The sequence below is a fragment of the Egretta garzetta genome, unplaced genomic scaffold (assembly GCF_000687185.1).
Source record: "Egretta garzetta isolate BGI_Z169 unplaced genomic scaffold, ASM68718v1 scaffold25, whole genome shotgun sequence".
In the NCBI taxonomy this organism is placed as follows: Eukaryota; Metazoa; Chordata; class Aves; order Pelecaniformes; family Ardeidae; genus Egretta; species Egretta garzetta.
In genome coordinates, this window is record NW_009259800.1 from 2,897,326 (window position 1) to 2,909,990 (window position 12,665).

General features: G+C 40.7%; 1 protein-coding gene across 1 annotated transcript in view; it reads right to left on the reverse strand.

Moving 5' to 3' along the window:
* Positions 1 to 12,665, reverse strand: part of ZDHHC8 (zinc finger DHHC-type palmitoyltransferase 8) — a 113,774-nt gene that overhangs the window by 14,927 nt on the left and 86,182 nt on the right. Inside the window, exons 2-4 of the mRNA XM_009639852.1 lie at positions 8,060 to 8,181; positions 3,502 to 3,659; positions 159 to 331 (exon numbers count right to left, since the gene is read on the reverse strand). Of these exons, the coding sequence (XP_009638147.1) occupies positions 159 to 331; positions 3,502 to 3,659; positions 8,060 to 8,181 (453 nt within the window). The remainder of the gene's footprint in view (positions 1 to 158; positions 332 to 3,501; positions 3,660 to 8,059; positions 8,182 to 12,665) is intronic.

A 12,665-nucleotide genomic window follows, 5' to 3' on the forward strand; every position in this document is an offset into this window, starting at 1 on the left:
GAGGAAAACCTGCACTACAGCATTTACAGGGGAAGAGCAACGGGGGATGATGGGAGGAGTAGATCTCCACCAGTTCCAGGAAGACAAATCTTCAGATTCATTCTTTCACATTTTCCTCAAGGCCACCTTGAGTCTTGAAAGACCAAAAAGAAGGATACGTAATGGTAGTATGAGCTGCTCCCAGCTTTTCCATATGGTTTAGTACGAAGATGAGCCCAAAGGTGAATACTCCAACCATGTGCGTACTTAAGGACAGCAAGAAGAGAAAAAAATAGCGGTAGTTCCTCCGTCCTATGCAATTGTTGACCCATGGGCAGTGATGGTCAAAATCCTTGCAAAGAAAGGGAGAGATAGGGAACAATATCCAAATGGTAAAAGGAAATACATACATTGTCTCAGAAATAAATCTGGACCAGAGTCATGCAAAATTACACCAGGCTAGTTCTGCAGCTTTACAACATGCTAGACTGTCTTTATAAGGCTCTTCTTAGGACCAAGTGGTTTCTATAACTATGGATGGAGAGTTACTTGAACGTTTATAGGGTTTGAAGACAGGATATAAAAAAATAAAAGACAGGCTATTTATCTGCTAGCAGCAGAAGCACTAATTTTTTATCATCCTTAGCATGAGGAGTCGATTACAATGAAGTTGTTATAACCTATAATGTTTTGAAGATACTGCAATACTGCTGCAGAATTCTCTGCCCCATATTTCTGTATTTATACGTAGCTGAATGTATCCACTTTAAATACAAAACATACTTTCTTACCAAGCAGGTCCCCAAAGAAAAGCAACAGCTAGATAAGACAAAGTTCTGCATGAGTTCATTAATAGTTATGAACCCAAACCTAACTATTTGTCTCAGTCAAAAGTTCAAAGTCCCTCATAAAGTCAGATCCCTTTTAACAGGAGATTTAGTAATGAGGACATGTTTCAAGTGCCTTTACACAGTTTCATAAGCATGTAAATACACTGTCTTTCATGGGATTATTCTTGACGTGAAGACAATATCAGGTGCAAGAAATAAATCCTTCTTATTTCTGTGTTCTTCAGAACAGATATTACACACTCCTTACATCAACAAATGTTTATTCTTTGTTTTGTGGAAATGCTATTTTTAAACATTCCTCAGTGATGACAAAGGGCTTTCTGTACTTTTAAGTTTTGTACAATGTATTTACCAAAAATTTACCAAATACAAGAAAATGGATTAGAGCTTTCTCAAAGCACATTAGAAAATGATGGGGCAATTTAATAAAGATCATTTCAGGCTATATCGGAAATGCTGACATAGCATATGTCTGTTATGCAAATCTGGTTGTATGCAGCCCAAAACATCTATGGATTACGAAACTATACAAGTACCCACTGCAAACACTTTAGTAAAGAAAACAAAAATCTGACTACTTTTGTCACAGATTCGTTTTTGGGACCCTCTGGTCACAGAAGGCTGTAGGTTTTAACTGATTTTTTTCTGCAAGTGTTGTTGGCTTTTGTTGTTTGTTCATTTTTATCAAATTAGCTCAAAAGTTTTATATTTGGGAAAGGAATTCTTTTTGCACATTCTAGACTGAAAGTGAAAACCCCAAATGGGTTCCACACGGAAAAGCCAGTACGTCGCTCCTATCACTGTCTCCAAGCTCTTCTAGAATAGACACGAGTGGGAAATAAGCATCACATGAATCAATAAAGCATGCTGTTTAAGACCATGATTTATTGATTCAGAAGTCATTAACCCTTTTTGCCTATATTCCTCCACAGCAGACATAATTTATTTATACAAGCAGAGCTTCTTACTTGCCCACCACAATAGTAAGGAACATTCAACGGATCAACCATCAATGAAACTTCTGGAGAGCTAGGCAGAGTCACCTTGTGTTCTGCTGTTTTATTTAGATTACTTCTGGATTCTCTCCCATTTTCATTTCTGATGCAGAACTGACTCCAATGGAGGCCTTATGGCAGCACGAAATTGTAAGTGTTTATACCAGTGACTTTTGAGCAACCTTTTTCCGAGAAAACTTAATTTGTTGAAAATGAATTTTCATGTTGAGCCACTGGGGAGGGCAGAAGAAAGATTCCATGGGACAACTGAGAATTTACCATCACTTAGACAATCCTTAGGATCTAGAATTAGTGAAAACATTTAGGTTTTAAAACTAGGAATATACGACTTAGGTTTTCTACAAAAAGTCCAGCTCTATTCAACAATTCACAGCAGTGACACAACTTATGAATAGCTGTGGCTATTCCCCTCTACCCAGGAACCTTGGCAGCTCCTTACTCTCCATCTTCTCAAATCCCGCATCCTTCTAAGGCCTTCCACAACAGGACAGCCTTGTCCTATTTATTGATAGTATCTAGGTACAGCACTGCTTCCAGAAACTTATAACTTAGATATGTATTGCCCTGAAAGAGAAAATGGCTGATTCAAGATAAACTCAGGCACCCTTTCTCTCACACGTAACTGTGGGACTTTCTTTGGGACTATTCCCTTGCTTATGGCAAAGAGGATTAGGACAAAGATGATGTACACAGCATTCCAGCTGACTCTGGTATTTCTTCCCTTTCTGATTAGTAATTCCTTTCATTTTAATGGCACAGCTGAATATATTTTAGACATATTAAAGATTTCATCTTTCTACTGGGAAAAAAATAGAGCTTGCAGCAGAAATGATCCTTAAGAAGTGGAATTTTTAGCTCAGCAATAAAAATCCCCCCCTGGCAATACACTGCTGCGCACACAGCACTCTGTACTTACAAGTTTGGGAGATGTTTATAACCCAAAAGCACGTCTTACTGTTTGGGGGTTATTTTTTAAAAATCCTGTGTGCCTCACCAAGACCCTAGGGCTATCAAGAAACATGAAAGTCCCATAATTCAGAGCAACCAACATTAGAAACATGAACAAATTAATGCTCTGAGCTGGGGTGTTGAAACAAATATGGGGTCCTTCCACTGACTGGAGAACCACTCGTTGAATTCTGAGTTTGGTTTTCCTAAAGTTCACACACCATTCTAGTTTCTCTGCTTGCCCACTAATGTAGGCACCAGTTTGTTCCAAATTAAATTCTGAGTCCTAAGCTCCCACATGACAAGCTACAATGGTTCACCCTGAATTTCCTGCTCTCCTGAACTCTGCCTCTGCATCAACTTTTCCATTCACCCCTTTTTTACATTCACAATCCCTTAGCTACTTCAAGGAAGACATAGTCAGCATGATAAATTTTTATTCTAAAAATATACATTTCTATAAATGTCTATTCTATTCACTGGCAATAAAGCTGACATCAAACATTACTGCATATGTAACATACATGGTAACTGAGGGCTATGTTTCAAATGGTACTAATTAGTAGGAGTCCATCAACAAGGCTACAGCTGGGAACTTCCAGGAATTGAAATACCGGGGGAAGCACCCAGCTGTATGTTTCCAGTAGTATGCCCAACCCCATCACTGAGGCAAAGCCAACAGATCATGTAATCAACAGAACTGTTACCTCAACACAGTTGTCACAGACGCTGCAGTGAGAGCAGCGTGGAGGACGGTAGAAGTGGCAGGTGGCACACCATTTCATCCGTACTTGGATTCCTTTAATCTCCACATTCTTGTAGAGTGGAGCTCGGAAGTCGTCGTCTTTATCTTCATCTTCATCTGCTGCTCAATGCAAAACTAAAAGTTAGTGGAAATAACAGAGGGTAAAGATAAAAGAGCTAATTCAGTCAGTGCCTTGGATACAGGGGCACTGCATGCGCCCTTGGGCTTGTGAGAGAAATAACAGAGTGGTGGAAGTGATGGACTGTCAGAACAGGTTGTCCGGGCTGCAGAACACTTCAGTGATCAGGGCTCATTTTAGCACCTCCCATAGGAGTGCTGTGCAGCCTTACTCACCAGCCCCTGGACAAAGAGAAGTGTTACCTTACCCAGCATTTACAACCTGAATGAATAAAATGAGCTGCAGACTAGAGTCGAAGAGGGGATGGAAATCACCCAAGCCCTTGCTGTGAGAGGATCTGCTACATACATTTGGATTAATTCAATGCTAGCCTACCAGCACATAAAGTGAAAGAAATTACATTGACAAGTATTAGAAGGTTGTGCTAGCTCAAATCCCAAAAAATGAACCCAGATGACCCTAAGTGATGATGATTTGTTCAGCACTCTAGTGTCAGCCCCTAATCATCCCAAAGAGCTGTTGCTCCAGGGAGTCTGGTGCCGCAGTGAGATATACCATTCTGAAGCAATTTGTGTGCCCATGAAAAGTCCTTGCATCACACTTACTTCTTTATAGCATATCCCATGCTCACCTCTTCATAGCACACCCAGAACGCTCTTGCTTTAGTAACGGTACATAACTGGGAAGATCTCACCTCTCTCAAAGGCAGCATGGTCTACTGATCTGAGCACAGGACTGGGAGTCAGGAAGTCCTGTATTCTAATTTTCTCACTCTGTGGCCTTGAGCTAGTCAATTAGCTTCTCTTTGCCATTAGTAAGATGAGGATGACAATATTGCAGTCATCTTATTAGGGACAACATGGAGGGCAGATGGTTTATCATCTCAGCTAAGCACTGCCCTGTTTAAGAAAAGAGGCCATTTAAAAATAAATGCACAAAATAAAACCCAGTCTATAATAGACAAATACATATTGGGAAGAAAAGAAAAAAAAAAAAAAAGAGAATCATGTTCATGAAAGTTCATCTTTTATTCTAGATTCCTGTGATCTTCATTTGTTTCCTTTTGACAGAGAAAAGAAAAATCTAAGAAGTTCACACCTATTTAACACCTGGATAAACATTATAGTGCAGCTGGCATTGGTTGACTGGCTCCAAATTAGGTGGAATTTGATAATATTGTCCCAGCAGGGCATCAATCACTGTCATTTAGTTCTATATTAAATCTTCTCTAGATGTGTTATCATGATCCAATTTCTATTGACTTCAGAGGGAGTTTCTCCCTTCACTTAAATGAGCTTGGGATCTGGCTCAGCTACCGTATTTACCTTGCAAGAGTATTCTCTGGATTAACGTTTGTGTGTGGAAGCAGAGTGCTGTACTGGCACCATTCTCTATTATCTTCCTTCATAACTAGTCAGTGCTACTCTTTAGAGTAGACTCTAAATCCCTTAGGTACGTCTATAAGTAAAATCTGTAGGTTCTTCAATACTGTTATAAACTAGTTTCCTTCATAACTAGTCAGTGCTACTCTTTAGTGGGAGCTAGACTCTAAATCCCTTAGGTATGTCTATAAGTACAATCTGTAGGTTCTTCAATACTGTTATAAACTAGCCCATGCTGTATAATACATGTGGGCATATGAATACAAGAGACTAGAAGAGTCAAACCATTTAAGCTCTTGTCAAAAAACTGACTATGCAGACAAAAAGTCTATACATTATATATACCAACATGCATACCAGCCTTGCAGAATTGACACATGCTTGAATAGTTTGTATAAAACAGATTCACATCAAAAATACTGGAAGCCAGTTTGTAGTTGATATCTATAATTAGCCAGCAATGAACATTGCCAGTCTCAACCCAGACTGTAAATCTGATTTGTCAGGGTAGCCCCAATTTCAGTGACTTAATACTTCCTTTCCTTCTCATTCATTTTGGTGTGCTACTGGCAACTCATTTGCATAGAGCCAATACTGATTCATACCAGAAACATTCAGAGAGCCAACAAATTAAAAAAATTGTTCAAAAATGAGTAATGCATCTGGGAGTTTGATTCAGGCCCTCTTTAACAATACAGGAGTGAGCTCGGTTTACTTCCCCCCATAGCCCAAGCTCTATCTGCCAGAGAACCTGTAAGCTCATACAATACAGCTAGAAATGTGTTTATTTCCAGCTTTCAGTGATTAGAGCAGAATACATTGGCAGAGGAATGTATCTTACTACACAGATTCTCATACCCTGACCACTGACACAGGGCAGCCAAGTCTCATGTTTTTGTAACATATCTTATGATTTTTGGCAGCTTCCTTAAAGGAATCATGTGATTTCATTAGAATCTCAGCTTTTGTGTCGCTTATTTGTTGTTTTGGTTTTGAAGTAAATTTGTAACTATCAATCAGAAACGTGCTAAGAAGCTTGAAAACCAAGACGACTAAACCTCATTTCAATAACAGAAAGCAAATAGATCTATTGTATATTCATTTTAAATTACTCCTACAATTTTTTAACTCCTTGCGCTGGCAGCTCTGTGGGTGGTGTGGGGTGGTGATAAGCTTTTTTTCACATGCACACTTGTGATCTGAAATAACATCTGCTCCTCTTTCCTCACAGCACTGGTATTTATAGGGTTTTTTCTATCTTTACTTTTCCTTATCAGCTTGCTTCCTTCACACTTCTAAACTACTCCATCACTTTCTTCCAGGATGACTTCCATCCCTTTTCTTGTCCTTTCCCCACTGCCCTTGCTCTCAACCTCTTCCACACCAAGCACATGCATAGCATAGAGATATAAGGGCAAGGCCACAAATGAAGAGAGACAGAAGAAAGTTGAGCTGTAGGAAACTCCTCCTCGTCCTGCTTTGCTCCTGACTCCCTTGTGTTAAGGGAGACAGGAAGGGAGGGAAGGTGATGAGAAAGTTTCCAAGTTTCTATTTGGTCTCCCTGTGTGTTTCTCCTTTAAATGCAAAGTCCAAAATAAAGCACTTGTTTGCAAAAGGAAGTTAGAGAAGTCCAAAGTAAGGTATGGATTTACAATGCACTCAGTACTGGTCACTCACAGGGCATGGTGAGCACCTGGCTGCAAGCTACAGTCTGAGGGAACTAGGTTGAACATAGATATTAGATTACCAGACTGAGATTTTCAAAACTGAACAACTTTATTCCAGCTCTCCTCCTACCGAAGGCAAAGAGCATGGATGCTTTTGGTAACCTCACGCCCACAGCATGTTTAACCACTGCTATCTCTGCTGAGATGGAAGAACTAAAAAGTCCAGGAAACTTGTTAAAAGCTGTAAATGCTTAAGCTCTTTTGAAAATCTCACTAGCACCTATTTGTACCTTTAAACACCTAAACACTGCATCACTTAATCTTGCATAAATGACTAAATCTTGCCTTTGCCTTAGTTTGCCTTTACATACAATTATTTTCTTAAATGGAGTGCTGCAACAGTTAATCAGGGCTTCAAAAGCTTCAGCTGAAAGGAATGGCAGACAGATGCTCATCATTAGACCCTGCTACCTGGAGAAACCTGGCACTTGCTATTCAGGGAAGCCAGCAGGACAGGTACCTTGTTCTTGTTAGGTAGCAATTCAAAACAGATATTGAATTCAGTGAATAGAGGTGAGAAAGCACAGCTTGCAGAGAGCACAGATCCACTGGTTTAGCAAGACTGCCTAGAGCAGTCTCTGCTGCAAACTGCATGTGAATAATTATTGGAAGACAGATAAAATGAGGTGATAATTCTCTCATTAGAATGTGTTAAAAGAGATAGCTGCACTGTGGTTCCTGTTACAAAAGCTGAGTGATCTTTATCCTATTTAATCAGCTGTGAATCAGTACTAATTTAAGCAGGCGTATCTTTCTAAATGTATACATTTTTAGACACTCCAAGGCAAGCCTTAATCATTATCTTTTTTAGTGTTCAATGCTTTTGCATTTGTTTTAAGGCTTTTTGGAAGGTCTGCTTTGATGAATCAGTTTTGGAAAGTTTAGTCTCTCCCCTCCACCATGCTCTGCTACCTATTGTGAAGACAGTGACTTAAATCCAATGTGCCAGCATGACACAGGGGATGGCAATCACAATCACATCAGTCAGGAGAGCTACTCAAGGAGAACCATACTACACAACCCTGTGCCCTCAACTGCCAGTCTGAGCAAGTGCAAGGACAACTGACACCTCCTAGCTCAGAAGAGAGATGGAGGGTATCCACCATTTCACTACCATCCCGCTTCTACTGTCAGCTGAGTATAATAAATAAAGTCTACAATAAAGAATACCAGAAAAAAGGGGATTAGTCAGCAAACAGTGTATTTGGATACCTGACACCTCCTTTGGCTTGGGTTTTCAAATCCCCCCACAACAGTCCCATTCTCTGTTACCTCGTGGGAAAACTCCAGGGTCCATGAAAGTTGCCATGCTGAAGTTTGCCAGTACAAACAAGAACACGAGCCCATTGTACACTGGGATGGCTGGGGAGATGGCTTTTGTCAACCAGGGGCACCTGTGGGGAAGAAAAGTTATAGGTAAGGGCTCTTTTGGCAGTAACACGTAGTTTCTTCCCATTCACCATCATCACACAGAGAAGTAGTCCCGTCCCCTCCCCACCAGCCATGCAGCAAGGCTGAATTTGCAATTTAACAACAGAAATGCCCACAGAGCCAGTTTCAGTGATCTAAAGTACACTGCAGGCGCTCTTTGTAGAGCTGCTTTGTTCCATAGCACAGAAAGCACCAATTGTTCACATGGCTCACAGGGCTTTGCAACCCTATTGCCTTGTTTGCAACCTGGCATTTTGCTTCTCTGTGTAAAACCTTCACCCCATAGTTGCATTTCTGTTTACATTCTATATAGCCTTGTTGCAGTTGGTGTTACTTTCAGTTTTCACTGGTGTAAAGCAGAATAGGATCCTTAAACCACCGATCTCCACAGCAGGTACAAAGAGAAGCACACTCATTTCTCACTATGCTTCGCTGAGTGGTTTTCAACTCCAAACAACACTCAGAACCAACACTACAAAACCTCTCCTTGGGGGAAATTTTAGTCAGATCGAGCATGGGCTCTGCAGGTGTCAGCAGAATGTAACAATGCAATATTGAAAAGAAAGTGGAAAATATTGAAAGGAAAGCGTGCCACGTGAGCACTTTTCAGAAACACCAGAAAGGCTTGCTGTCTACCTGGCGAACATAGCTGAGAGGAACTGAAGATAAAGGGTAAAGGAGAAAACGTAGGAGACTTTGGAAAGAGGATGGAGAAATGCCTGCTAGTCATAGGAAAATTGTTCTAGCTACAAAGAACAACACTTCCCACCAGCAGAGGCAGAAAGCAGCCTGTCTTACAGGCAACTTTATCCAATAAAAAGCAGTGTTTATTCACTCAGCCATTTACAACCTCTCCAAAGCTTACCTCTAAACACTAGACCAAATCTACTCCTCTGTTCTGAATAAAGAGGTTTGGTGTTACAGGGCTGCTGAGGGGAAAAATGCGATCAATCTCATGAATCTTGCAAATATAAATAAGAAAAATGTGTGACAAAGAATCTCTTTGAAAACAGTAAGACCCCTGACTGAGTGGCTCCTTAGATTTCCACCTGCCTTGACAGGCAGGGACTCCACCAAAGGCGCTGAGCAGACAGCCGTTCAGCAGCAATACCTTGCCACCATTAGCATAAATCATACATCGGCCCACATATCCTGGATTGTATTGTGCCTGAATTACATCTACGGTTGAATCTGATTGTCTGCCAGGCTGAAGCCTGCAGAGAGAAACAAAAAACAACAACAAGCAACCAGCCTTCTCCCAAATCTAATTCACACTGGTTTTGCTACTGATATGCTGTATGGAACAGCTGAGAATGGTGTTATTGACCTCGAAGAGACACTGTTAAACACACTCTTGTGGCCAGCATTAGAAGGGCACCACGTTTTGTTTTCTCCTCCCATTTCTTTGGGTGCAGGCAGGAGGAGATTGTTTTGTGCTCCCCTCCTCTTCACAGCCAGGCTTTTAACATTGCACTGCTGCAAAGAGTTTTTAAAAGGACCTTTTCTTGTGTGCACTTCAATCAGCCTGGCTTGGAGCAAGTAAAAGATGGACAAATCCTACCCAGGGTGAATGAACTGTAAAGCCAAGAGCAAGATGTGTCTGTGGCTGGGGCCAAACTTCCAGGCTGAGTGGGCGGGAAGGAAAAATAAATCTCGCTCGAGTAAGGATGCTTTGCTACAGCCCACAGAGGGGGAGCAGAAGCTTAAGGTTTCTCCTGGGACTGGTCTTAAGCAGGGAAAGGCCCAGGAAATTAGCACCTATTAAGAGAATAGGAAAGGCCTGAGAGCTCTGTGGAGGAGAGCTGAACTTCTCTGTGTTTCTCGTGCATTTGGGATCTCATCCAGGTGGTTGTGGAGCTTGGGTAAAGGAGCAGGTCTTGTAGAAGAGAAAGCTGATGGAGGTGAACTAGCTCAGACAGACCCAGCTGAAGACAGCTTGACTCCATGAGGAGTAAGACCTCTGCGTTCCCCAAGAGGTGGACTTTCAACATGCAGCGAGGTCATACTGACTTGCTGCCATGCTCAGTTTTCCTCAAAGCAGCTGCTGATGACTGCAAACCAAGGCAAGGCAGAAGTTTCTCACTTGCTGTGAATGTGCTGCAGTGACCTTGCCAAGCAAGCTGCAGGCCTGTCACTAACAACAGTTTCTGCCAGATCCTTTGGAGGAAAGAAAAAGAAATCCTGAAATAAGCAGTTATAGAATGAATTCTATTGAGGAAAGGGTTCTTCCCTCTAAATTACAGTAAAATTAGATTAAGCAATGGGCATGACTGACTTTATTTCTTCCCATGAAGTAATTGCCTACACGGAGAAAGATTATGAAGTTACCCATTCCTTTTAAAGCATGGAGGAAATATTTCCTTGGCAGTAAAGTCAAGTAAGCTGGCAAATCAAGGGACAGGAGACTCTTCCTTACAGATAACTAGTTACTCAGAACAAGACTGTAATAAGAGAGACTGTCTCAGATGATTAATGCAAGCATTTCTTAATCTTCTCATTTCTGATTTACTTTGTCATGTTCCCAACAAATACATCAAAATACTAGGAAAAGCTTTAGCCATAAGCTAAACTAAACAGATCATTTAATGGGTAAATAGTGTATCTGAAAATACTTCACAGAAGTTGAAATAAAGGATAGAGTGAGTCATTGTACATATTAGCCAGAAGGTCTGTTCACAAGCCTTCTATTTTTTCTTCCCAGAATCTTTATGCAGCATCACAGACTACATAAAATTAGATGGAACAAAAGGGGCCTCATTTGTAAACCAGACTGACCGATAAAAACAGATGTGGAGATCAAGTCCTGCCTCATAACTGTAAAAAGGTCTGAAAAAGAAAATAAAATTGCTACTAGGATTGTCCCCAAAATGATGCATCCTCCCTGACTCTCTCCCCTGACGCACACATAATTTTAGGCAAAGTTACAGAAATTTAATCCAAGTCTGGTAAATTGTTTTATCACTAATCCATCATGCAAAAGTCTGGGTTCTGATCCTCTGTGCTTTCTGCCTAGAGAAGGAAGCTGCAGAAATGTTTGAGCAGGACTTGTAGTGCGTTTCTTTTTACTTTGTACATATCCTCTCTCCAGGAGATCAGCTTCCAGCAGCAATAACGCCAATCTACGGGACAAATCTAGTTGAACTTTTCAGTTGCTTTTTGTAACAGAAGCTGTTATGAATCTAGAGAAACAACACATAGATTCAAAGTTTTCTTTGGTTGGTGAACCCAAAATGTCAGGAAGCTACAGTCTTTGTGTCTTCAACCCATCTCACAGTGGCATTATATATCATGAAGGTTACCACAAATTTTATAGGGCCATATAAATTGAGTCAAGAACAGTGTATAGTCTGCTAACGGAGCACCAACACCAGATTTTTCTGAGAGAAAAACTAAACCCCAAGATTTCTGATGTGCACTGACATCTAGGAGCAAAAACACCTGAGTCCTAACCCAGAGCTTTTCTATTATAGCTTAATTATTGTCAAAGAAAGCTGCACTCTTTGTGTTTGCAGGAACACCTGCAGAATCGTGGTCATTGCAGAGGTCAAAGGCAATATCCTTGGACCACTGAAAAGTTAAGTGATGAAACACAGCACCAGATGACTTGCTTTTTGCCTAAGTAGCTAGACATGCTTCACCTGGCATATCTACAGCTCAAAGACTCTGTTCCCCATGGCCATTATTCCTCACTGCACAATCAACATTTAAGTTCAAGGTAGACATGAAAATAAATGTACGATGGGTGCTCTATTCCAAGTTGGTTTGGATCCCTCACTTGAACCAGGAGACCGGAAGGATAATATTGCTATTGTTGCGGGTACCAGCCACGCTACACCAAGAACTGCTCAGGAGAGAAACCTTCAACGGTTTTGTTTACTGTAGAAATTAAGAGCCAGCCCACAATACCGTGGCATACTAGAGATAATTATGGATCTCAGATTCTTCTGAACGAAGCACACAATTACACAGGCAGCATTTTCCTCATAATTATACTTCTCTGACATAGAGTCATTCTGCTCATAAGTCAGAGGAGAGTAATTCAGGGTGACAGATCTAATCTGATTTATTCTATTTGCTCTTGAAACCCCATCCTAATAAAATAGAAAGTTAAAAAGATTAACAAATAGGATCACACAACTTGCTAGGTGTCAGACTTATGCATCATCAGCTGCCTTCCTCTGCTAAATTAAACAACAAATAATCCTTTCTGCCTTTTTGCTTGGTGCTTTGTAGCAAGACATGTTTGTGCCTTACAATTATAGTTCACCTATAATTAAGTAATTGAATAGGACATTTTTCTTGAATCCTGCTCTAAATTAAGATTTGGTGTTTTTTATTAAAACCTTACACATGCTTAGAGAGGCAGTAGGCCATAGAGGATGGAGCCAGAGAATTCAAGAACCGGGTTTTAGTCTTGGCCCCGACATTGTCTTGCAGAATGAATGAA